The sequence below is a fragment of the Pongo abelii genome, chromosome 9 (genome assembly GCF_028885655.2).
Source record: "Pongo abelii isolate AG06213 chromosome 9, NHGRI_mPonAbe1-v2.0_pri, whole genome shotgun sequence".
NCBI classification, from domain to species: Eukaryota; Metazoa; Chordata; class Mammalia; order Primates; family Hominidae; genus Pongo; species Pongo abelii.
This window is the reverse complement of record NC_071994.2, coordinates 108,213,433-108,236,756: the sequence shown is the minus strand read 5'-3', so window position 1 is coordinate 108,236,756 and position 23,324 is coordinate 108,213,433. Positions and strand designations below refer to the sequence as shown.

At 36.9% G+C, this 23,324-nt stretch overlaps 1 protein-coding gene across 1 annotated transcript; it reads left to right on the top strand.

Annotated features, from left to right (window-relative positions):
* Positions 1-20,153: 20,153 nt before the first annotated feature.
* Positions 20,154-22,206, top strand: CARD18 (caspase recruitment domain family member 18). Its single transcript, XM_002822420.2, has 3 exons — positions 20,154-20,203; positions 20,845-21,111; positions 21,822-22,206. The coding sequence occupies exons 1-2, from the start codon at positions 20,197-20,199 to the stop codon at positions 21,108-21,110; spliced, it is 273 nt and encodes a 90-aa protein (XP_002822466.1). The 5' UTR covers positions 20,154-20,196; the 3' UTR covers position 21,111; positions 21,822-22,206.
* The last annotated feature ends 1,118 nt before the right edge of the window (positions 22,207-23,324 follow it).

The following is a 23,324-nucleotide window of genomic DNA, read 5'->3' as shown; positions in this document are numbered from 1 at the left end:
TTTTCTACAGTAACAGAATTTTCAGTTGAGTACATGTCAGTCCAGCTAAAGTTTTTGTTTGTTTTTCCTATCACCTGACTTGAAGCTAGCTTTGGCCATATGACCAGGTTTTGTCCAACAGGGAATTAGTGAAATTTATGGGTACTATGTCTTGTTGTTGATTCAAACGTCATGAAATAGAGCCTCTTCTTTCCCTTGCTTCATTTCTTCCAGCTTGAATGAATGGAAGTTGACATAAGCTAAAGGAATCATCTTACACCATGACAAAATGGAGTAAGACTGGATCCCCAAATCTCCAATGTAACAAGCCTGGAACACTTTTGTGTAGAATGCTCAGACTATTAGTTGAAAGAAAAATAAAACTCCATTTTGTTCAAGCCATTGATATGTGGACTCTGCCCAGTAGCCAACTGTGTATCCTAATGAATCCAGGGTGTCTTTACTTTAGTCCTCTCACCAGAGAGAGGTACAAAGCTGAACTAGCTCCTTGCTTTAGCAACTTATTGGGCTAAGTGAGAGGAGTCAACCAGGTGCAGCTCATGAGCTACCATGAAATGTACTTGCTTAGAGACTGCTGTCTTCTAATCATTTTCTGAACTGTGCTCTAGGTTTTTAGAATGCACATAAATAAATAAATAATCATTTCTCGTTATTCGCAATTCACATTTGAATGATTTAAGTCATGTTTCCGCATTGACTATGGCGTTTAATCTATATCGCAGAGTTTAATTTGAAGTGAGCACAACATGTAGCTGTCACAACCTGAATGTCGCCACCAAGAGCTGAGGTTCCACCATGTCAAGAACCAGTTCTTCCAGCACTTTTCTGCCCTCAGGATCCCAATCAAGAAAGAGGTCCTAATGAACTACCTCCAGCTATGACTTTCTCGGGACAAATAATGGTGGCTTTAACAAGGGAATCCTTTTAAACCTGGCTCTCTTTATTATTCTAGTAAATCACTGAGGTAAAATAGAGGCAGGATGCTGGAAGTTCCTTCAGAGATGCTGTGAGATCATAGAAAGAGCACTGGGTTAGGAGCCAGATGACTGTTCTGTCTGCTTTGGTTTCCACCTGTTACACACCATGTGACCCTGTGCATATGAGGAGGGTTAAGGGAGTGGGGTTGCTTATCTCGGGGTATACCTAAGGAGAAACTAGTTACTTGAAATATTTGAACAGTTCCTAAAGACAAGAGCCACTACTTTATGAATTAGGATATCAAAAAAAGTTTTAAAACATGGAAATTACTAGGAGGCAGTTTTGTATATGTATCATAAAGGATCTTGCTGGGCGTGGTGGCACACATCTGTAGTCCCAGCTACTCAGGAGGGAGGCTCCAGTGGGAAGATCTCTTGAGGCCAGGAGTCCAAGGATGCACTCAGCTATAATTGCACCACTATACTTCAGCCTAGACAGAGGAAATCCTGTCTGTAAAAAATAAGTATAAAAGAAAAATAAATCTTCTGCATCTTTCTCGTAACTGGTCTTGTTTAAAAATTGATTTTCCTACATCCTACTTCTCAAATTGTAAACTTCCTGATACAGGAAGTGTCCAAAATAGAGGGCTACAGCAGGGTCTCCCTGGTATTCCTCTCAAAGTTTACTTATCTGAAACAGAGATTAATAATAAAAATACTTAACTAATTTATTTAAATCAGCTTTTGTGAATACCTAGCCTTCAGTATGTATTGTAATGCTCCTTGCAATTTGAAGACAATAATGCTAATAGACAATAAAAATAGGAATGCCTGAATGCAGCCAAAGACGCTGGCGCACCTTCTTCCTGTGAGATTGCCAAATGAGATGCATACCAAGGAAACAATGACAAAGGCAAGAAATATACTTGCTGGTGCTTCAATCAAGATTTCTTCTGGAGGAGAAAGCAGAGCCAAGGCCAGGTGGGCCTGAACAATAGCTCTTTCATTAGCTCTTTGGTAAAGCCTGTCCCCTCCACAGGCTGGCATTATTGCCTCCAACACAAACATCTCGTTCACCAGCTTAAAGTCTCCTTGCATGATGATGTAACCTTGAGTAGATAATGGCAATGGTGTAACAAGAGTTCAACTTCCCTCTCACCTCTTGACAGGATACCTGAGGAGACTGGCCTGGGCAAAACCACAGGATAAAAGGATCCAGGGTAAAACTCCACACAGATGTACCACACCTAACCTCCTCTGCATAGACCTCTACTTCCAGTGAGTTCTGACGCAATTCATGAGCCTCTTGTATCTAGTGCCCGTGTTCAGTCTCTCTCCAGGATCCTCTCCCCTTTCTATGATTCCGATGCTGCCGATTGTCTTTGCCGAGGAACAGGAAGGAAGACAAATGCCCCCAACTACTGCTTCATTCTGGAAGAAGACTTGGAAGTCAATGGAAGGAAGAGGGAGCTGCTCGGAGGGAAACCTGAGAACTGTTTCTGAAGGAATTTTATCAGTCTTTCGGCAGAGTCTGACCACTGCTTTCCTACCTTCCCTACTTGATCCTGCTGGATAGATTCAGAGAGCCAAGCCAACACAAGGGAGCTCAAGCACAGTTCCTTACCTTCTTATTTTGTTAGCCCAGTCAGGGGAGCCCAGTAATCTCTAAAGGGAGTTGAAAAAGTAAGGGTTTATTTTTTGGCCAAGGCTTAAATTTCTCAAATGTGTTACGCCAACACAATACTCAGTTACATATGTATATTTCCAAAGTGTCAAAGTTATTTAATGTGGTACCAAGGTTTTTGGATCTGAAAATTAAAAAAAAAAAAAAAGTGGACGGTAGGTCAAGGGGTTCGAGCCCCTACTCAGACTAAACTGTGCACAGACAGTCTAGACACAACCTAGACACAAGCGCAGTGGCTCATGCATGTAATCCCAGCACTTTGGGAGGCTGAGGTGGGTGGACCACCTGAGGTCAGGATTTTGAGACCAACCTGACCAACACGGGGACATTCCATCTCTACTAAAAATACAAAATTAGCTGGGCATGGTGATGCATGCCTGTAATCCCAGCTACTTAGGAGGCTGAGGCAGGAGAATCAATTGAACCCAGGAGGCAGAGGTTGCAGTGAGCTGAGATTGCACCATTGCACTCCAGCCTAGGCAACAAGAGAAAAACTCCATCTCAACAAAGAAGAAGAAGAAGAAAAAAGACTCAGGAGTTGGGCAAAGCATCAGTTACAACCCATAGAAAGAGCACCAGAAAAAAAGGGCAAACTTGAGTCCAAGGAAGGGATTGTGGGATGCAGGAAAGAATGAGAAGTACTTCTAAATGCTGTGTCTTTAGTAGAGGAGGGCACTGATCACTGCTGTAGCACAGACTTGGGCAGAAAACCAAGGCATACTGGCTTCCTCATCAGAACATATCATAATCCACAGATAATGCTGGCTCCTATGAGTTGGAAGACTGTGAAACATTGAGACTGCAATAATTGATCCACTTAAACTTTTTAGTAAAGTCTGAAAAGATTCAGCAATTGTTATTACTGTGGTTGTACGTCATGTCATTCTTAACTAGATTTTGTAAATGTTGAAGTCTTAAAGGACTACAGTAATAAACATCTACATTTACTCGATTAGCTAAAGTGAGGTGAAATATTCAAGCTAACTAGCTAAAAAGACAGAGCAATACTCATGCTTGTGAAAATGTAAAAGGATGTTTTCAATGAAATCTCACAGGCTCTTATTTGGTTGTTTTCATCATAGCCATTGCTTTGACCTAGCCCAGTGATAATTGTTGTAATATTTCAAGTGGTTTCAGTTTATGAAAGCCTTTTTTTTTTTAACTTGGGGAAGTGTATTTTTTTATTTTTAAGCAATTAATGTTTAGGTTAACACCAGGAAAAAGTATCACCTATACTTCTACAATTTGGGGCCATTTCTGAGATGCTAATTTCAGACATAAAATGATAAATAAGCAAATAAATGGAAAAGTAAATGATTAAATAAGTAATCCTAAGTCTGAGGGATACTATAAGATTATGGATTGATATGACCATGTGTAACTTGATAGATCTAGTAAAGCAGAAAATAGTAGAAATTGGTTAACGAGTTTTCATTCATATTAGAACAAGATCAAACAAAACAGAATTAAATTGGAGACACAGACATTAACTCATGGCCCCTTTGAGCGAAGAAAAAAATGTTTCAGGATTGGCTAATCACCCTGCTTCACTGTACATATTCGTGTAAAAATTACAAGATGTATCTGTATAAGCGTCTAAATAAATTGGAAGTAGCAAAAATTCTGTTTCTAACACTATTCCTCACCAAACATGATCATGCATGGTGGCAGGCACCTGTAATCCCAGATACTCGGGAGGCTGAGGCAGGAGAATCGCTTCAACCCGGGAGGCGGAGGTTGCAGTGAACCGAGATTGCATCACTACATTCCAGCCTGGGCGACAGAGTGAGACTCTGTCTCAATAAATAAATAAATAAATAAATAAAATAAAGTAAAAAGTAAAAACAGTAGGTAGCTGATTGTTCTAATATCAATAATTTATTTTATTTTATTTTATTTTATTTTTGAGACGGAGTCTTACTCTGTCACCCAGGCTGGAGTGCAGTGGCGCGATCTCCCCTCACTGCAAGCTCCGTCTCCTGGGTTCACGCCATTCTCCTTCCTCAGTCTCCTGAGTAGCTGGGACTACAGGCGCCCACCACCATGCCCGGCTAATTTTTTGTATTTTTAGTAGAGATGGGTTTTCACTGTGTTAGCCAGGATGGTCTCGGTCTCCTGACCTCGTGATCTGCCCACCACGGCCTCCCAAAGTGCTGGGATTACAGGCCTGAGCCACCGCGCCCGGCCTAATATGAATAATTTAATTCCTCAAGATGTACACGCATCTGGAGGTCCATGGGGGTTTTCAAAACAGACAGATGTACATTTCTGCCTGCTTTCGCAAGGAAAGTTGATTGCTGTATCTAATCACATGACCCAGTGGAGTGTGGGAAATGAGGGGAATCAAATTTCAATTGTGATCTTCATACCAAACTCAGTAGGAGAACGCCCTAGGTCAAAGAGTATAAAGTCAAATATGCTTGGAGACAGGTGATAGTTGAAGCAAGCCAGTTATGGCAACAATGTAAACTGCATTATTCCAAACACGCAGTAAGAATTTGTCCCCCTCCCAAAAAAAGGGTAAAAAAAAATCAGAATCAGGCTGTGAAAGATGAGATAAAACTCTTATTTTGGAATGTGGTATTAAACAAGCTGATTTTGATTTAAGAAACAGAAAGTCTTGGCATTTGTAAACATGTTTTTAAATGGAGATGCATAGATTTTTAGTTTAAATCTTCCAAGTGGAATGAGAAAATTAGGAGCCTTTATGCAGAAATGACATGAATTGGCTATGCTTTCTGAACTTCTACACTTTTCCTTGCTCCTCTGGGCTCATTGAAGGAAAACTCAGAAGGAAGCTTCATTCTCAAGACAGAGTCACTTTCTTAAACCACTAGCGCATGTGGCCACATTAATGCCCTAGAGCCCTATGTCAGAATAATAATTATAAAAAACAAAACTATGAAAAGAAAGAAATAACTAAATTTGGATTTATTGGAATGCTGGGCAAAGTTTCTAGATATATGTTATTTACAACCCACGAAATTAAACTTAAGGAGGACACCGTCATCAAAGATTTAATTGTGTCCTTATGTTTACGTATCTCTATTTGAACATCTGCTTGGGTGTTCTCCATTCTCTTTCAAAGAGTGACAGATATGAAACCAGATTTAGAATCTGAGCCATGCTACCCTCAGCACCACGTGATTTATCAGTGCCCACTCCCAATCCAGGATGCCACACTGCCCTGTGTGGTCATATCTCAGTCTTTGGTCTGTGACAGTTCTTCTGTGTCTCCTTGATTTTTATGACCTTGACATTGTAGAAGAGGCATTTTGTAGAATGTCTCTCATCGAAGCTTGTCTGATGCTTCCTCATATTTAGATTGTGAATTTTGAGGAAAGAGACCACAAAGGAGGAGTGTGCTGAGAAAGGACTAATTACATATATTATTTGTGTTTTTCTAAAAAGAGCATTGAACTTTTCTGTCATTTATTTATTTATTCAATCATTCCTTTACAAAGCCATGCATCACCTAATGACAGGGATATGTTTGAGAAATGTGTCATTAGGCAATTTCATTATTGTGCAAGTATTATGGAGTGGTCAGCCTACTACACACCTACGCTGTATGGTATAGCCTATTGCTTCTAGGCCGTAAACCTGTATAGCATGTTACTGTATTGAATGCTGCAGTTAACTATAACACAATGGTAAGAGTTTGTGTATCTAAACATATAAAAGGTACAGTAAAACATGGTATAAAAGATAAAAAATGGTACATCTGTATAGGGTACTTACGATAAATGAACTTTTCAGGACGGGAAGTTGCTCTGTGTGAGTCAGTGAATGAACGAGTAATGAGTGAATGTGAAGTCCTAGGACATTACTGTAAACTACTACAAACTTTATAAACATACACTTAGATAATACCAAATTTATTAAAAAGTACTTTTCTGTCTTTGTAATATATTTATCTTGGCTTACTGTATCGAGACATGCTGGTCTCGAATTCCTGGCTTCAGGTGATCCACCTGACTCGGCCTCCCAGAGTGCTGGGATTACAGGTGTGAGCCACCGCGCCTGGCCTGAAAGTTACTTCTAAAATTGTGATTAGATTCACGCTAATTTTATTTAGCAAGAATACTTCTTAGGTGATCCTGATTACTTCATACTGTAGAATATTAGAAGGTATATAACACCTGAAATGTCTCAACTTTAATGATACTAGAAATAATCTGTGGGTTCGGCTTGATCCTTTCTTTATAAAGGTCCTGGTCAACTTTACTAATGATTTTACCACCCACTGATTGCCATTGTCATGATCATGTCATGATCACTGTATCTTGTTACTTACTTTTTTACTATATAAACTTCTTGGTTTTTTAAACTTTTTGACTCTTTTGTAATAACACTTAGCTTCAAACACATATAGTACAGCTATATAAAAATATTTTCTTTATTTATATCCTCATTCTATAAGCTTTTTCTGTTTAAAATGTGTATTATTACTTTTTTTTTTTTACTTTTAAAACTTTTTAATTAAAAACTAAGAGCCAACACACACATGAGCCAAGGACTATACAGGGTCAGGATCATCAATATCACTCTCTTTCACCTCCACATCTTGTCTCCCTGGAAGGTCTTCAGGGGCAATAACAAACAAGGAGCTGTCATCTCCTATGATGACAATGCCTTCTTCTGGAATCCCTCCTGAAGGACATGCCTGAGGCTGTCTCACAGTTAACTTTAAAAACAATCAATATAAGAAGTACACTATAAAATAATGATATAATGTATAGTATAGCAAAAATTAGATAATAAGTTTTCAGCTCCATTATAAGCTTATGTGACCATCATCTTATATACAGTCTATTCTTGACCAAAATGCCTTTATGTAGTACATGACTGGATATCAGTATGAACTCATGAATATTTATTTAATTTTTTGTGATGTCATTTAGTTTATTATGTATTTTGGAAAAAGTAGTATACTTGGTTTATATAAATCAAAATGCAAATGATATCTGCTCTTTGCATCTGGTTATATCTAAGTCCCTTGTAAGTATTTTTTGGTTTTCCCTTTTTAAGTACAAAAGCCTTTTGAAATAATTAGGTAAATTTTCCTATAGAATAGCTCACATTCAGGATTTAGCTGACTTCTTGCTTGTGGTGGTGTTTAACTACTTCATCTATGCCCCAGATTTGTTGTGAAAGTTACTTCTTTTCTTTTTTGGAGACAAGTTCTCACTTTATCATCCAGGCTGAAGTGCAATGGCGCAATTTTGGCTCATTGCAACCTCTGCCTCCCAGGTTAAAGCGAATCTCTTGCCTCAGCCTCTTGAGTAGCTGGGATCACAGGTGTGTGCCACCACGCCCAGCTACTCTTTGTATTTTTAGTAGAGACAGGGTTTTGCCATGTTGGCCATACTGGTCTCGAATTCCTGGCTTTAGGTGATCCACATGACTCGGCCTCCCAGAGTGCTGGGATTACAGGTGTGAGCCTGAAAATTACTTCTAAAATTGTGATTAGATTCAGGCTAATTTTATTTTGCAAGAATACTTCTTAGGTGATCCTGATTACTTCATACTGTAGAATATTAGAAAGTACATAACACCTGTAATGTCTCAGCTTTAATGATACTAGAAATAATCTGTGGGTTCGGCTTGATCCTTTCTTTATAAAGGTCCTGGTGAACCTTTACTAATGATTTTACCACCCACTGATTGCCGTTGTCATGATCGTATCTGTCATTACAACCTGTGAGATTATAGTTTTTTTCTAATTTTTTTATCCATTTATTAATTAACTGGACTTCTTAATACAAGAATTTTCCCTTATGTACTAGCTCCTAATTTTGTTAGCCTGAAACAAAATTCACATGAGAAGATCAAGATACAGACTTAATTATTTCACTTTAATTATCAAATTCAGAAATATAATTCACATGAAAAGATCGAGTTAAAGACTTAATTATTTCACTTTAATTATCAATTAATTGGTGCCCTGGCAACTTTTACTGGTGCTCAAGAGTTTTGTTTTGTTTCTCATACTCTCTAAGAAACTTAGTTCATACTCACTGCTTTTAATATACCGTATGTGTTTTAATACTCATTTAAAGACATCATTCTTTCTGAAGTTAAAATTTCCCCATCTTGCTCCATGAAAGTCCTTCAGTTTGGCTCTTTTGCCTCTTTAGTATGACCCATGAGAGCTTCCTTGCTTTCTGGTTCAAGAAAGCATTCTACATTTATGTCATAAATTTTCTGCCCCCTGCCTTGGATCAGCTACTTCTCCAAGAAGCCCTTACCTTCTTTAGCGGTAAATAGTTTTTAGAAATTATATTGGAAACTAGAGGTGATTATTACTACTAGACTTTTATAACTCTAGGCCTTTTTCACAAAGATACGAAATACATATTTTGTTAAAACTGAAGGTATTATGAATTTGCAACTGTATTTTCGAATCGTATTTAAGATTCCAACACTATTACTTATTATATTTGAATTTATGTAGGCAATTCTTTTCTTCCATGCTGAAAAAAAAGGCCAATAATCATAACATAATTACATACTTTTTAACTTACAATCCACTCTAAAATGGGCTCAAAGTCACCTTATTCTATCACATATTGCAATTTCCTTATGTCTTCATTTTTCAGATTTGAAAATTGTATATTCTGTAGTTTGCCAAAAAATTATTTAAAATTGATGTTCAAAAATAAAAGAAAATGTTCTAAATATGAACATATGGTAGTCCCAGAATTAGTGAAATGGTGTTTTCCCTTTAATTGTTTTATAGAACACATAGCATCACCAACTCAGTGATAACTTTCTTATGGAAATTCTGCTGCCCCAAGTGCCTTGTTTCTCAACATTACCTCCATGGTAGGAAGAATAACGAACTCTTAGACCTGTCCATGTCCTGATTACCTGCATCTGTGAATACGTTACCTTACATGGCAAAAGAAACTCTGCAGATATGATGAAGTCCCTTGAGAAGGAGAGAATACCCTGCATCATCCAGATGCACCGAATTTAATCCCAACAGTCTTTATAAGGGAAAGAGGGCAGCAAAAGAGTAAAGAAGAAGATGTGAAAACAGAAGCATAGATCAGAATGACAGAGGGCCATGAGCTAAAAAATTTGGGTAGCCTCTAAAAACCAGGAAATGTAAGAGAAAGAATTGGCCCCTAGAGCCTCCAGAAGTAACACAGCCCTGCCAACACCTTCATATGAACCCAGTGAAACCCATTTCAGACTCTGACTTCCAAAACTATAAGCTAATAAATTCATGTTGTGTCAAGTCACTACATTTGTGATAATGTGTTACAAAAGCAGTAGTAAATTAACCCACCTCTCCACATATGTGTTCTTCATGGTATGCATTATGACTTGCAGGTATTTTATTTATTGGTCTGTGGACTTATTAAGTCCCTCTTCTCTACTGGAATGTAAGCTTTATGAAGTCAAGACTCTATGTTCTTATTGACTTATACTATTCTCACTGAGTATAATATGTAATTAGTAGTGTCAAAATATATATTTTTGAGTGAATTAAGATGTATACAATCTAAAATTGTTCTGGTCCACATTAAACTTATGAAAGAATGAAATAACCTGAGGCTTTTGTTCTCTGAAATAAGCTATTGCCAGAACTGTTCATCTAGTAGAGGAGCAATGGATTACATGCATTACCTCCCAGCCATGAAGACTTTAATTTTGTAACTTCAATTGTGGTTTAATTACTAACTCACATGGCCACATTCTCTATTAGTCAGCAAAAGTCCTTATGGACAAGGTTAATACTGTATTTTTGTTTTACTAATAAATCCTTATATTCTAATTCAGTTACCTGAGATTTATTAGATACTCAATAAATAAGTATTTAATGGATGAAAATAAATGAAGAAATGTGTTATGATTAACTCAGTAATTCATATTCTTCGACGTTTATCTCCCTCATTTAATTTCAAATTTTAAACTGATTGCCCTATATTATCAAATATTTTTCTAAATTAATTTTCATTCATAAATTTGCTGTATTTGATATATATTCTTCCTTTCACTCTAAATCATTTATATTTTACAATATATACTGATGACATTTGTTTAATGTGATGTGACCGTTGTTTTAGGTGATGTGGGTATTGAAGCAAAGAAGATGGACAAGTCGTTATTTCTAGAAGCCCATTTTGTAGAACTAGATAGACAACAAATAAATAAATGAAAGAGTATCAGTTAGTGATAAGTGCCTTGTAAAGAAACCAATTTATCTAGATAATTTTGTTTTTATGCTCTGCATTCCGATTTCTGTGCTTTCAATTTTTATGCCATTCTACAGGCATGAAATGTCTTTCTGTCTCTTGTATTTGCACATGAAATAGCTTGGGTTTTGCAATTGGAAGAGTGAACTTAAGTTTGATATCCACTGATGATTAACAATGTGACCTCAAGCAAGAGTTTTAATGTGGGTGAGGCCAGTTTGCCATCTGTAAAATGGGAATATAGCACTAACATCTTCTTCACTGTGGTGCTGAGTGAACAATGCCCATTGTACATAAAGCACTCACCACAATGCCTGGCACACAGTAGGCTCTCCTTAAATATAGTCCCCTTTGTTCTTCATTTGTGTATTAAAAACCCTGTCATTCTTTAAAGCCCTGAGCACTTTTAAATCCATGTTTTTCTAAAGTCCATTTATAGCAATCCTAGCTTGTCTTGCCCTTTAGAGGATTTTCGACTTCTCTTTTGTTGTCATATATTTTCCCCTGTGCTTATGCTTTTGTCCTTCAGTCTACACTTAGCCTTTTGAAAGCAGACCTCCCTCTCCCCTCGATATTACCTTTCTTGTCTTCTCAGAAGACTTGGCACAATGCTCACAAGAAAGGTGGCTTATGACACTAGAGAGAGCTGGCCTAGGGATGAGAAAAACTGGACTCTCATTCTGATTCATCTCATCTCTTGACAAGTATGCAGACTCATTATTCACGAGGTGAAGAAGCTATTACTTGCCTTTGCTATCTAGCTCACTTGTGAGGGTGCAGTATGAAAAATACATAAGGAAACATGTGGCACAGCACCTGTTTTCAGGGCTGTATAAGATAATAACACTAAGCTAACGCTAAAGATCAATAGACTGTATCAAGCTCTAGTAACAGCTTAATTTGCTGGACACCTGCCATCTTTTCTACAACCAGGTTCTGAGAGATGGTCTGGAATAATGATGAAGAACCAGATTCTGCAGCTGGGCCACCTGGATTTGAATTCTGGCTCTGCCACTTCCTTGCTTTGTGACGTTGGGAAGGTGTTCAAGCTCTGTGCTTCATTTTTCTTATCTGTAAAATGGGATTAATAATATTTTCCACATCATACAAGTATCATATGTATTAAACGAGTAAAAAATTGAAATATATATATATGTAGCACTATATATAAAGGACCAATTCCCCAAATCATCTTGTTTAAGGTAATATAATTTTTAAAAGGAGATAGTATAGTAGAGAGAAGAGTATTTCCAGTGGTGTTCAAGGCCTGGGCAGAGCAGACAGAATTTCTAAAATGCTCAAGCAAAACCCAAAACCTTATTCTTATTTAATATATTATTTATTTAATTATTTTGTCTAGACATGTAGACATATTTAATATTTAGCCCCAATGTGCCTTAGCAAAGGTAGTCTCTGTCCATGACGCTATGGGAAATGGACCAGTCAATGTTAACTGAGATAAAGCATCCTCAGTGTTACCTACTGGCTGGTCTGTTATCAGTAAAGGGCATCTGTAGGAAGGTATAGAAGAATCTTCAGCACAAATGTGAGTTCAGTTGCTACTATATCACTTTGCAGCTATTCTGCCTTGAGTAAATTTTGAAGATCAAATAAAATAATATTTTCTAGGAAACATGACGTATAGTATCAAATATAAAATAATAGTTTTGCCTTCTGAATTACAGAACTATGGTTCTAGAGTCCTATTCCTTCACCTGTGATGCTACAACCTTTGCATGTGTCTTTTATAATAATCTAAGCCCATCATGTTACTCTTTTTATATGGACAAAGAAATTTGAGTCTTTATTTTTCCTACTTGATTTAATCTGTTATTTACAATCTTTGACTTTTTTTAAAAAAAGGATAAAGCATTTATTATTTTCTTTATTTAGGATTTATTAATTCCTTTATTCAAAAATAACGTTTTCTGGAGAAGGGCAAATGGATCGCTCTTCATCACACAACTCATGAAGTAACTCCAAATATATTCTTGAGGTTGTTACCTTGTGGAAATATTTGTAAGACCCATATTATATGTTACATTCATTTATTTATTCATACAAGCCAAAACAAACGTATATGATAAGCCACCTGCATATTTTACACAAATGATACATAAACATATTTTACGTAAATTATTCACATTGTGGTATGTTTTGCTTTTTAATTATACTCAAACGCTAAGTTCTGATAGCAAAGAAAGTCAATACATGCTGAATATATTTATTGAAATATTAAAAGTCTGAGAGATAAAAGAGACATAAATTTTTTTCCTCATAGAGAAAAAAATAAACTATGAAGATAACCTGTGATGTGGAATAATAGTCGATTATATATTTAGATTGTGGAAAACACTTGGTGTAAAAATTTTTTGATAAATATTTACTGAGTTCCTGTATAAACAAGAACTGAAGCGTTCTGATCCAGATAATGTAGTAAAAATGAACAGCAGACAGTCCTGGCTTTTTTTTTTTTTTTTTTTTTGGAGACAGAGTCTCGCTCTGTCGTCCAGGCTGGAGTGCCATGGTGCGATCTCAGCTCACTGCAACCTCTGCCTCCCGAGTTCAAGCAATTCTCCTGCCTCAGCCTCCTGAGTAGCTGGGACTACAGGTGCACACTGCCACGCTGGGCTGATTTTTTGTATTTTAGTAGAGACGGGGTTTCACCATGTTGTCAGGCTGATCACGAACTCCTGAGCTCAGACAATCCACCCACCTTGGCCTCCCGAAGTGCTAGGATTACAGGCATGAGCCACTGTGCCCGGCCAGTCCCTGCATTTATAACTAAAATTCCAGCAGCAATTATAGATGGTACAAAGCGCAGTACTCAAAAATAGGTTATCTCCAAATTCTAGGGAAAAGAATAACAGGGTTCTGTAAAACAGAACACAGAAGAAATTCTATGTTAGATGTATTTGTTCATAAAGTCAAAGTTTGATGAAATAGGATAACTTGTGTCTATTTTTGATTGGCATAAAAACAGAAATATTTACTGGCCAATGGGAGAGATAAGGAAGGAAGTGGGAAGTGAGTGAAAGAAGAATCTGAAATAAGGTTTTATGGAACAAAAACTTGAAACTGAAATTTCAGAGGACTGAGAGGAACAGGTCTTTATGAGAACTGAAAGAAGCAATGTCTCTAAGGTGAGGCTCTAGTACCTGAAACCTGAGGTGAAAATTTATAGTTAAAATTAAGGACCTGAGACTTCTGCTTTCTGTCAACATGGCTTGATAGAGACTGGATTTACACTCTTGTCTAAAACAAACCAAAACAGACAAAATATATGAAGCAGCAGCTTCCAATATGCTTAACAATGAGGAATACTGATCCCTGGAAAATAAACATGAGTGAGCCCTGTAATTATCTTGAGGGGGATTACAGGGCACAGCACAGGGATGCAGAAGCAATGTAGAACCTGGTAGACTCAGAGTTGAGGAGAAACTTAACACCCATAGTACATACTGTATGATCCCATTTATATGAAAATAAAGAACAAGAAAAGCTAATCCCTGGTGATAGTTAGTAATCACATCAGTGGTTTCCTTGAGCTTAGTTTAGGTTTTCTGTAACTGACTGAAATTGGACTTATTAAGATAATGTAAATATTCTATAAGTAGACTTTGGCAATGTGCACTTTTAGCAAAGCAAAACTTTACGCCAAAAATGGGTTTACATAAGCGCATGTAAATTATATCACAATAAAGTAAATTAGAGATAAAGAAAGGTAAGCAAATCAAAGTATATTTTCTATAATGCAACAGGTAAGGATTTAAATACTGTTGGTATAGCAACTTTCAAGAAGGTATTAATTTACATATACTAACCCAAGAAAGCACGTGAGCAGGTTATTTATCATTACAGATGACTCTCATTTAGAAAATAGTATTAACTATGGTGAAACCAGTTATTTGAGTGACTTATATGCAGCTACTTTAACTTGGATCTATCTGTTATTAGCATGAGGTACACTAGGGTTTAGCCTACACTTAAATTGACAGTACTCTCATTGTACCACATTCAAACACTGAGCAATGCAACTCATAGGCAATGTCACTTCATGCATAGGAATTTAGATGAGTCACTCTTTCAAGTACTTAAGCTAACAAATTAAATTTTCTCTGCTCAAAATCCTTCCAAATATGCATAAGAAGTTTAGAGTCAGAAATTCACTCTATTTACACCAGTAGTATTTGTTATCTTGTGCCATAGATATATTTTAGTTTGCTTACATGTAACCATGTTTCAAAATTTTATTCTAAAATAAACTTTAACTATTACATTAACTAGTAATCCAGCTAAATTCTTTCCCCTCATATCTACACCACCAATCATCTAAACATAGGATTTTTATTTTTAACTTTTTTATTTTTACTTTTATATACTTAGGGGTACAACTGATATTGCTTACATGAATATACTGCAATGTGGTGAAGTTGGGGTTTTAGTGCACCCAGCACCTGAATAGTGAAATTGTATCGAATAAGTATTTTTTTCAAACCTCATCCATTCTCTCACCTTTCGGAGTCTCCACTGTCTATTACACCACTCTGTATGTCGATGGTACCCATTGTTTAGGTCCCATTTATAAGGGAGAACACGTGGTATTTGACTTTCTATGTCTGAGTTACTTCTCTGAAGATAATAAGATAATGACCTCCAGCTCCATCGATGTTACTGCACAGAGCTGGACTTTATGGTTTTTTATGGTTGTATAGTATTTAGTATTCATATATGTATATATCACATTTTTTTATTCAATCAACTGTTGGTGGGTACTTAGGTTGCTATTGCAAGTAGTGCAGGGATAAACATATATGTGCAAGTGTCTTTTTAATATAATGATTTCATTTCTTTTGAGTAGATACGGAGTAGCAAAATTGCTGGGTGAAATGGTCATTCTATTTCTAGTTCTTTGGGATATCTATGGAGTTCTATTTTCAGTTATTTGAGTTTTCTATAGAGGTTGGGAGCTAAACAATGGGGACACATGGACATAAAGATGGAGAAAATAGATTCTGGGGATCCTAAAATAGGAAAGGGTGGGAGGGTTGAAAAATTACCTGTTAGGTACAGTGTTTAATATTAGGGTGATACATTAGAAGCTCAATCTCCACCACTACGCATGTAATACTTATGTAACAAACAAGCACATGCACCCCCTGAATCTAAAATAAATAAATAAAAAGTCTTTATGTCCTTTCCTTCATTCCCATGATTTGCTCCTCTTGATTTTGTTCCTATTATTCTCAGTGTCTGAATTGTCCAGGTCTCTCAGCTCTACTTTGTACAGATACACCGTTGTGGTCTTTCAACTTAAGTAATCAAATCACATTTTTCACATCCCCTGACTTCATTATCTTGAGTAAAAGCTTCATTTTCTGGAAGTGTCAATTTCCTCATCTGCAAAGCTAGGATGCAAATGCTGTTTTTCTAGTGTTGTCTGGCTGGTTAAACAGCCTACTATATTACCTAGAACAGGGCAAGCTATCAGCAAATTAGCAACCTCTTTTAGTGCTTATTTAAATGTTTTTATCCAACAGATTCTGGGAACATTTTATGTTACCTGTGTAAAATCTTCCTGATTGCTCCAGATTATATTTAATTCTCCCATCTCTGATACCTCATAGCATCTTAGTTCATTTTGTCATGTATTGTCATACAATATTTTCCTGTGTTTATGCCTTATCAGTGCCAAATTATTTTAAATTCCTCAAGGGCAGGCACTGAGTCCTATTTTACCAGCTGATTTTCTTCATGTAATCAACCACAGTGCTAGGATGAGGAACACGTAGCATATCACACGGAGCCTAGGATTGAGTGAGAGGCCGCTTGTGCCAGGTGCATCTTTGAACCTCTGGTAATTAGTATTTTTCATAAAATGGACATATATTTCATCTTGTCTACTATAGAGAAATCTGTAAGCATTTTATAAAGAAATATAAGGTACCAGGATAACTTCTTCCTTCAAGACTATTGCTAATTTAAGAGCAGCCACTTTCAGATATGGCCAGGCAATGATTTTATATACATTATCTTAAATAGTCATAATAAATCTAGGAATAGCAATGATATAGATGAAGGAAGTGTCTGAATGGGGAAACTGAGGCTTAGATAGTGTAACTAAGTCATTCATCATCTCATGCAACTAACAAAGTACACTTGAATGGGTGATTTAATTCCAAATCTGGGAAGAGGGGAAGGCTTCTGAAAAAAAAATTCTTACATTTGATTTGTGCTCCCACTAATGTATATTCACTAGATATGTTCCAGAATGTTTATACCCAAGAACAGAGGAATGAAAGATGGAACATTGAGTATCTTCAAAGAGTTGTAAATGACATAAGTAAAAGTGGCAACTAGATAACTTATGCTTTCATGTCATAACTACTCCCTACTCCCACAAAAGTAAGAAATACTCTTTTCATAATGACAAATCTGAATTGCCAGCAGCAAATACAATTCCAGAAATCTGAAATGAGCCTAGACCTACATTTTCAAGTCATCACTCATCCTTTAAAACACTACCTGTTGCTTATCACGTAATTTATTTATTTTATGATAATTATATCTCAATTCAAATTATGTTCTGGAGTAAGTGCCTTTACAAATAGGGTAGTAGATAATTCCACTTTTAGTTATTATGAGGTCTCTATTCTCTTCTTGTAGTCTTACCAGGCTTACACATACTTGAGTGCTTTCCAGAAAAACAGGAAAAGGAAATCCTGCCTTTTCCATTCAAACATTATAATCATGGGCACTTTCATTTTGAAGTCAGTAATAGAGTGGCATATCTAAGAGTTCTCTGCTTATCTTTGAGAGATCTGGGAAGCATATGTGAGTTTGGGAATCCTTGTGCTTATAGTTTTGCTTTCTAGAGGTATCAGTTGGCCATCAGCTATTGTCAGGCACCATCTTCTGTACTTCCATAGAATGGTGTGCTTTCCTGGCTGGTGGAGAACGAGGATAATATTCTTCTCTCTGTGATTTCCACAGTGATGTTCCATTCTTTTTGTGACTTGCCTTCTTCTTGTTCCAGATCCCAGTTTCATTCAGACCATCTCTAATATCTATCCTGCCATAAATCTTCCCTAAAGCAAGAGGACACAGAGCCTGCTATAAGCTAGATCGGAAAAGTAGGGAGAAAAAGAAAAAAAAGTCAAAGAAGTCAAAGACTAAAATCTCCACAATGTTTGACTATATCCTACCAAGATAGAAATGTCTATTCCCAAGAAAATAAATGCAATTATTTGCCAAGAAAGCAAAGTAAATTGGCAGACTTCAGGTGAAATGTGAACCACAGGCAAGCTTTGTTTAATTTTCACAGTGTTTTAAAACAATAGTAAACCAACTGAAAATATTTTTAAAGTTAGAGATAAAGTACCCTCAAAATGAAAAAGTAAACTGAATTTTCATTCTCTTAGCCAAAACCAGTTGGGTCTGAGGAGCCCTGCCCCTTCCGAGAGGACTACCCTTACCAGGTAGGCACAGCCTCCCCTCCCCAATTCACCTCATTGGATGTATTCCTGGGCCCATGGGCACATAAACTGTAGCACCTTGCCCAGATTTTAAATATTTATCAAATTATGTCACATATATAAGCTAATACAAGTATTTTAGTGAAGACGTGATTCCTCAAATCTTCTGAGAATATTTTTCTTTAAAAAACTCTTAAAATATTTTGTATACATTTAATGAGTATATGTGTCTCTCCTACTGTAATTCAACTTCTAATAGGGTAGGAATTTTTGTCTGTTTTTGGTCATTACTATATCCCCAGCATCTATAATAATGTATGGCACATAGACTTGGGTCTCAGTAAATAACTATGCTGAATATTTATGTTGAATGAATTGATGAGATGAATAGGGGATTTTACATGGACATATATAATAATTGAGGTGCTTCCTTTATGCCAGGGGCTATTTTAATGACATATTTGTTCATTAAATACTTACAATAAAACTGCGAGGTGGGAATTATCATCAAACCTATCTGGCAGATGGGAAGACTAAGGCTTGGTTAATTTCCTTTCCTAAGATCAGCAGTCAAAATGTGGATCCAACCATTCTGACTTCAGAGTCTGTGCCCTCAATCTTTGTGATACAGTGTTACTTAAAATGGTGCCATCTGAAGATAAAGAGCCTTATGTAACAAAGCACTTTTATTCCAAATAGCAAAACTGCTTCATACACCATTTCTGTGTCTGGAGACCGCCTAGAGCTTAGGTAAAAAACAATGAAAGGAAGGTAAGAAGTCTTAGTCCATCTCACACCCATTAGGATGGCTATTATCAAAAGAATAGAAAAATAATTTGTATTGGCGAGGACATGGACAAATTGGAACACTTGTGCTTTATATGTGGGAATGTAATATAGTGCAGCTGCTATGGAAAACAGCATACCGATTCCACAAAACAAAATGAAATAGAATTACTCTATGATTTGTCAATTCCACTTCTGGGTATATATTCAAATAATTGACAGCAGAATCTCAAATACATATTTGTATACCATGTTCTTAGCAGTGTTATTTACAATAGCAAAAGAGGGAAGAAATTTGTGCTCAATGAAAAATGGGTAAACTAAAATGTGATACATACATAGAATGGAGTATTATTCAACTTCAAAAAGAAAGGAAGTTGTGACCCATGCCACAACATGAGTAAACAGCGAGGACATTACACTAAGTGAAATAAGTCAGGCATCAAAAAATGAATACTGTATAACTCTACTTACATGAGATACCTAGAGAAGTCAAATTCATAAAGACAGAAAGTAGAATGGTAGTTGCCAGGGACTGATGGAAGGAAAGGATAGAGAGTTCCTGTTTAAGGAGTATAGAGTTTCAATTTCCCAAAATGAAAACAATTGCAGTTGGATGATATTGATGGCCACACAGCAATGTGAATGTACTTAATGCCACTGAACTGGATACTGTAAAATGGCTAAGATGGTAAATTTTATATTATGTGTATTTTACCACAATTTTAAAAAAAAGAACTCTTAGTACTTGATTTAGGTGGCAAAACTACCCTATACTGTGATTTTACTTTCTATTTAAATCTCAGTGAATTAAAGATTGTTTACTGCATGTGTTTAGCTCTGTGTGTGCCTTCTCAATTCTCTCCTATTCTTGTTTCTCACCCACCAAGGAATGGGAAGCAATTTTCTTATGGGCACAGTTCATGCTACAATCTGAGATTCAATTGTGTAAAAATACCTTGGGAAATGACAATAGTTTACAGCTTCTTGGGCAATAATTATAAATACACATGTGTAGGTGTAAGTATTGTTCATTGATCTGTGTACACGCCCTGCCTAAAAGGATAGAGCTACCTTGCCTGTCATTGCAAATGTAACACACATTGCAAGCGCCAACGTGAGGAGCCATGGCTGGTGAGTCTTCCCCAGTAAGAGGATAGGTCTTAGGGAGGAATTAGTTTGGGAAAGGACTGCCTTTCTCATTAGGCTTTGTGAAGGTTTGTGTGAGCAGCCTTGGGGTGGAGTGAGAAAGAAGAAGGGAGAGGCAGGGTGGGAAGATGCCCAGACTTGCACAGCGTTTTTGAAGGAACAGATAAAGGCCAGGAAGAATCTGGGATCCTACTGGTATCTGCTGTAATTTTGCTAGTGTTGTCCACATTTGAAGAGTTATGTAATTCAGGATGAGAATGGGCACAGGGTGGGTATCAGTAGCTGTTGTTCTCAAAGGAAACAGTCAATTCCCTTCAAAATTCATGAAACTGTCCATTCCCTTTAAAATTCAAGAAATTGGGATGTGTCAGAACAGAATGACTTCTGATTTTTAGGAGATTAACAGAAAAATCATGAAATCAAGTTTCCCAGGTCACTCAGTGAGCATATGTAGGTAATGCTAGAATCAGAAGGAAGTACGTGGAGTAAATGCAAAGGTATAAGAGCATTCCTTGGGATTACTGTACTTGTGGAGAGAAATGTGTAAATGATTGTTTGCCTGTTGGTAAATTGAGAGGGAAGTTGTGTCATGTTCACTATTTGAGGAATCTTTGCGCTTCCAACAGACCAAGTCTTGCGTAAAAAGAGAAGAATTTTTATCCATTCAGTGGGTGCAGGCACAATAAATGCCTTGCTGGATTGCCTATTAGAGGATGAAGTTATTAGCCAGGAAGACATGAACAAAGTGAGAGATGAAAATGACACTGTCATGGATAAGGCTCGAGTCTTGATTGACCTTGTTACTGGAAAAGGACCCAAATCTTGCTGCAAATTTATCAAGCATCTCTGCGAAGAAGACCCTCAACTTGCCTCAAAGATGGGTTTGCACTAAGGTAAGGTGGAATGATTCAACCTAATGTCCAAATAGTCCCTGTATCTTGAATTCAGTTATGATTTTCTTCACTTGTCTTGTCAGTTGATAATAGGGTTCCTATCATTTTAGCCTCAGACTCCATTCCTTTATGCATGGCTCTAGCTTATGTCTCTTCTGTCTACTTTTTTGTGTCCCTTGTACCTATTCTCTCAGTACCTTCTGCTGACTACAGCTCATCTCTAGTTCTATGTAGGTGGTGAATTATTACTGTAGTTCATTTAAAGAGTCTAGATGTTTTTATCCTGAATCCTTTAATGGTCCTGGGGAGCAATGTAGAACATCACTCCCTCTTGAGCCTAAGAAGTCCATGTATTTATTAGAAGAGAAGGTATAAGCTCTTTTTGTACCTACCACCCTGCTCTTACCCCAACTCCCTATTAAGTACTTTTCAGAATATACAATGATGATAGAATTGTCAAAGAATAAATTGAGTGAATAAAATTAAATATGCACTAAATAATCATATTTGCATGAAATTATATGTGGATTCTCGTTGGAAGTCATCTCCTTTGCCTTTTCTTTTGTGCAATATGGTCTACTTGCATGGGGCTAGTCTACAGGCCATTCTCTGTAGCCTATCCCTTTGTATTTCTAGGCCTACTAAGAGCCCAGATGCAGGCTCTTGTATCTGAGCTGGCCCATTCCAATACCACTTTTCTCCCTCCACAGAGAGAAGATAGAACTCTGGAGCACTTCAGAGACTTCCCAGAGCTTCTTCCAAGGGAGAAGATATTCTCGTGAGAGAAAAAAACAAAACAAAACAAAAGTGCTTTTTTCAAACCTGATTAATTTCATCAATTTCCAATAAATCTTTCATTCTCTCATACTACTTGCTTCTTATTCTTTCTCTCCTCATACCAACAGAGGATAATTCATCAATAATAATGAAGGTCATGATGATTGTAATGTAATTAAGAAAGTCCCTCCCCTTCCCTTCCTTTTTGTTTAGTTCCTTTGCAATCCTGTAGAGACATGTACAGCCTACTTTGGTACTTTTAGCACTGAGAGTCTGCTGTGATGGGAATAAAATGAAGTCCCCACTCAGAATTTTAAATGGCGTTGCTTCTTTGTAATGTTCTCATCTAGTTGTTCAGACCCAGGTCTATGGCAATTACTCAACATAATAAATAAAACTTCCTTTCTGGGAAAATAATAGAGAAAATCCATGGCAGATACTCCATTGCCAGACATCAGGCTTCCACAAAAAAAGTGTTCATAAAAGCACTGATAGCATTTCAAGTCCACATGGGCAGGGCAGGGTGAAACAAGATATGACTTAATGTCTAAGGAATGGAGACTTGTGGAGTCAAGATAGTGTGATGGCATGTCATCGCTTTGCACCCTTCAGAGCAAAACACTGGCTATTAATTATGCTTAAGCTGTCTTTTCACTGTGTACATAGCGTTAAATAATGAAGCATTGTCTTCTGGATGTCTCAGGACATCTTCTAATTTGTTAGCTCATGTCAATTTCTAAAATTTCTGGCATAGGTGCTAGCAAAGGATTGGGTGCCAGGAACAAAGGCCAAAGAATTTCCTGAATTTTTTAGGTTTGTGCACTTTTTCCAAGCTCTTTAGCAAACTAAAATAAAACTTACTGTGATTCCTCTCATTTTTGAATTTGTCAGCCATAAATTGTGGAGAAAATCATCATTATAGGTTGACACCAAATACAGTAAATGGGAATGTTTGTTATTTCCTTCTGCAGAGGAAGTATATGCCACTGAGCGAAAGTGTTTATTTGAAATAAGTGATTAAGGTTAAGGTTAAGGCTATTCTCATTTGCAATCAGATGGTTTATTTGAGAAAACACATTTTGAGGGTGATATTGTTGTGTCCCCACCCAAATCTCATCTTATAGCTCCCATAATTACCACATGTTGTGTCAGGGACCCTGTGGGAGATAACTAAATCACGGGGACGGGTCTTTCCTATGCTGTTCTTGTAATAATGAATAAGTCTCATGAAATCTGATGGTTTTAAAAATGGGAGTTTCCCTACACAAGCTCCCTCTCTTTGCCTGTTGCCCTCCATGTAAAACGTGACTTGCTCCTTCTTGTCTTCTATTATGATTGTAAAGCCTCCCCAGCCATGTGGAACTGTAAGTCCACTAAACCTCTTTCTTTTGTAAATTGCCCAGTCTCAGATATTGTCTCAGAATAATACACAGGGA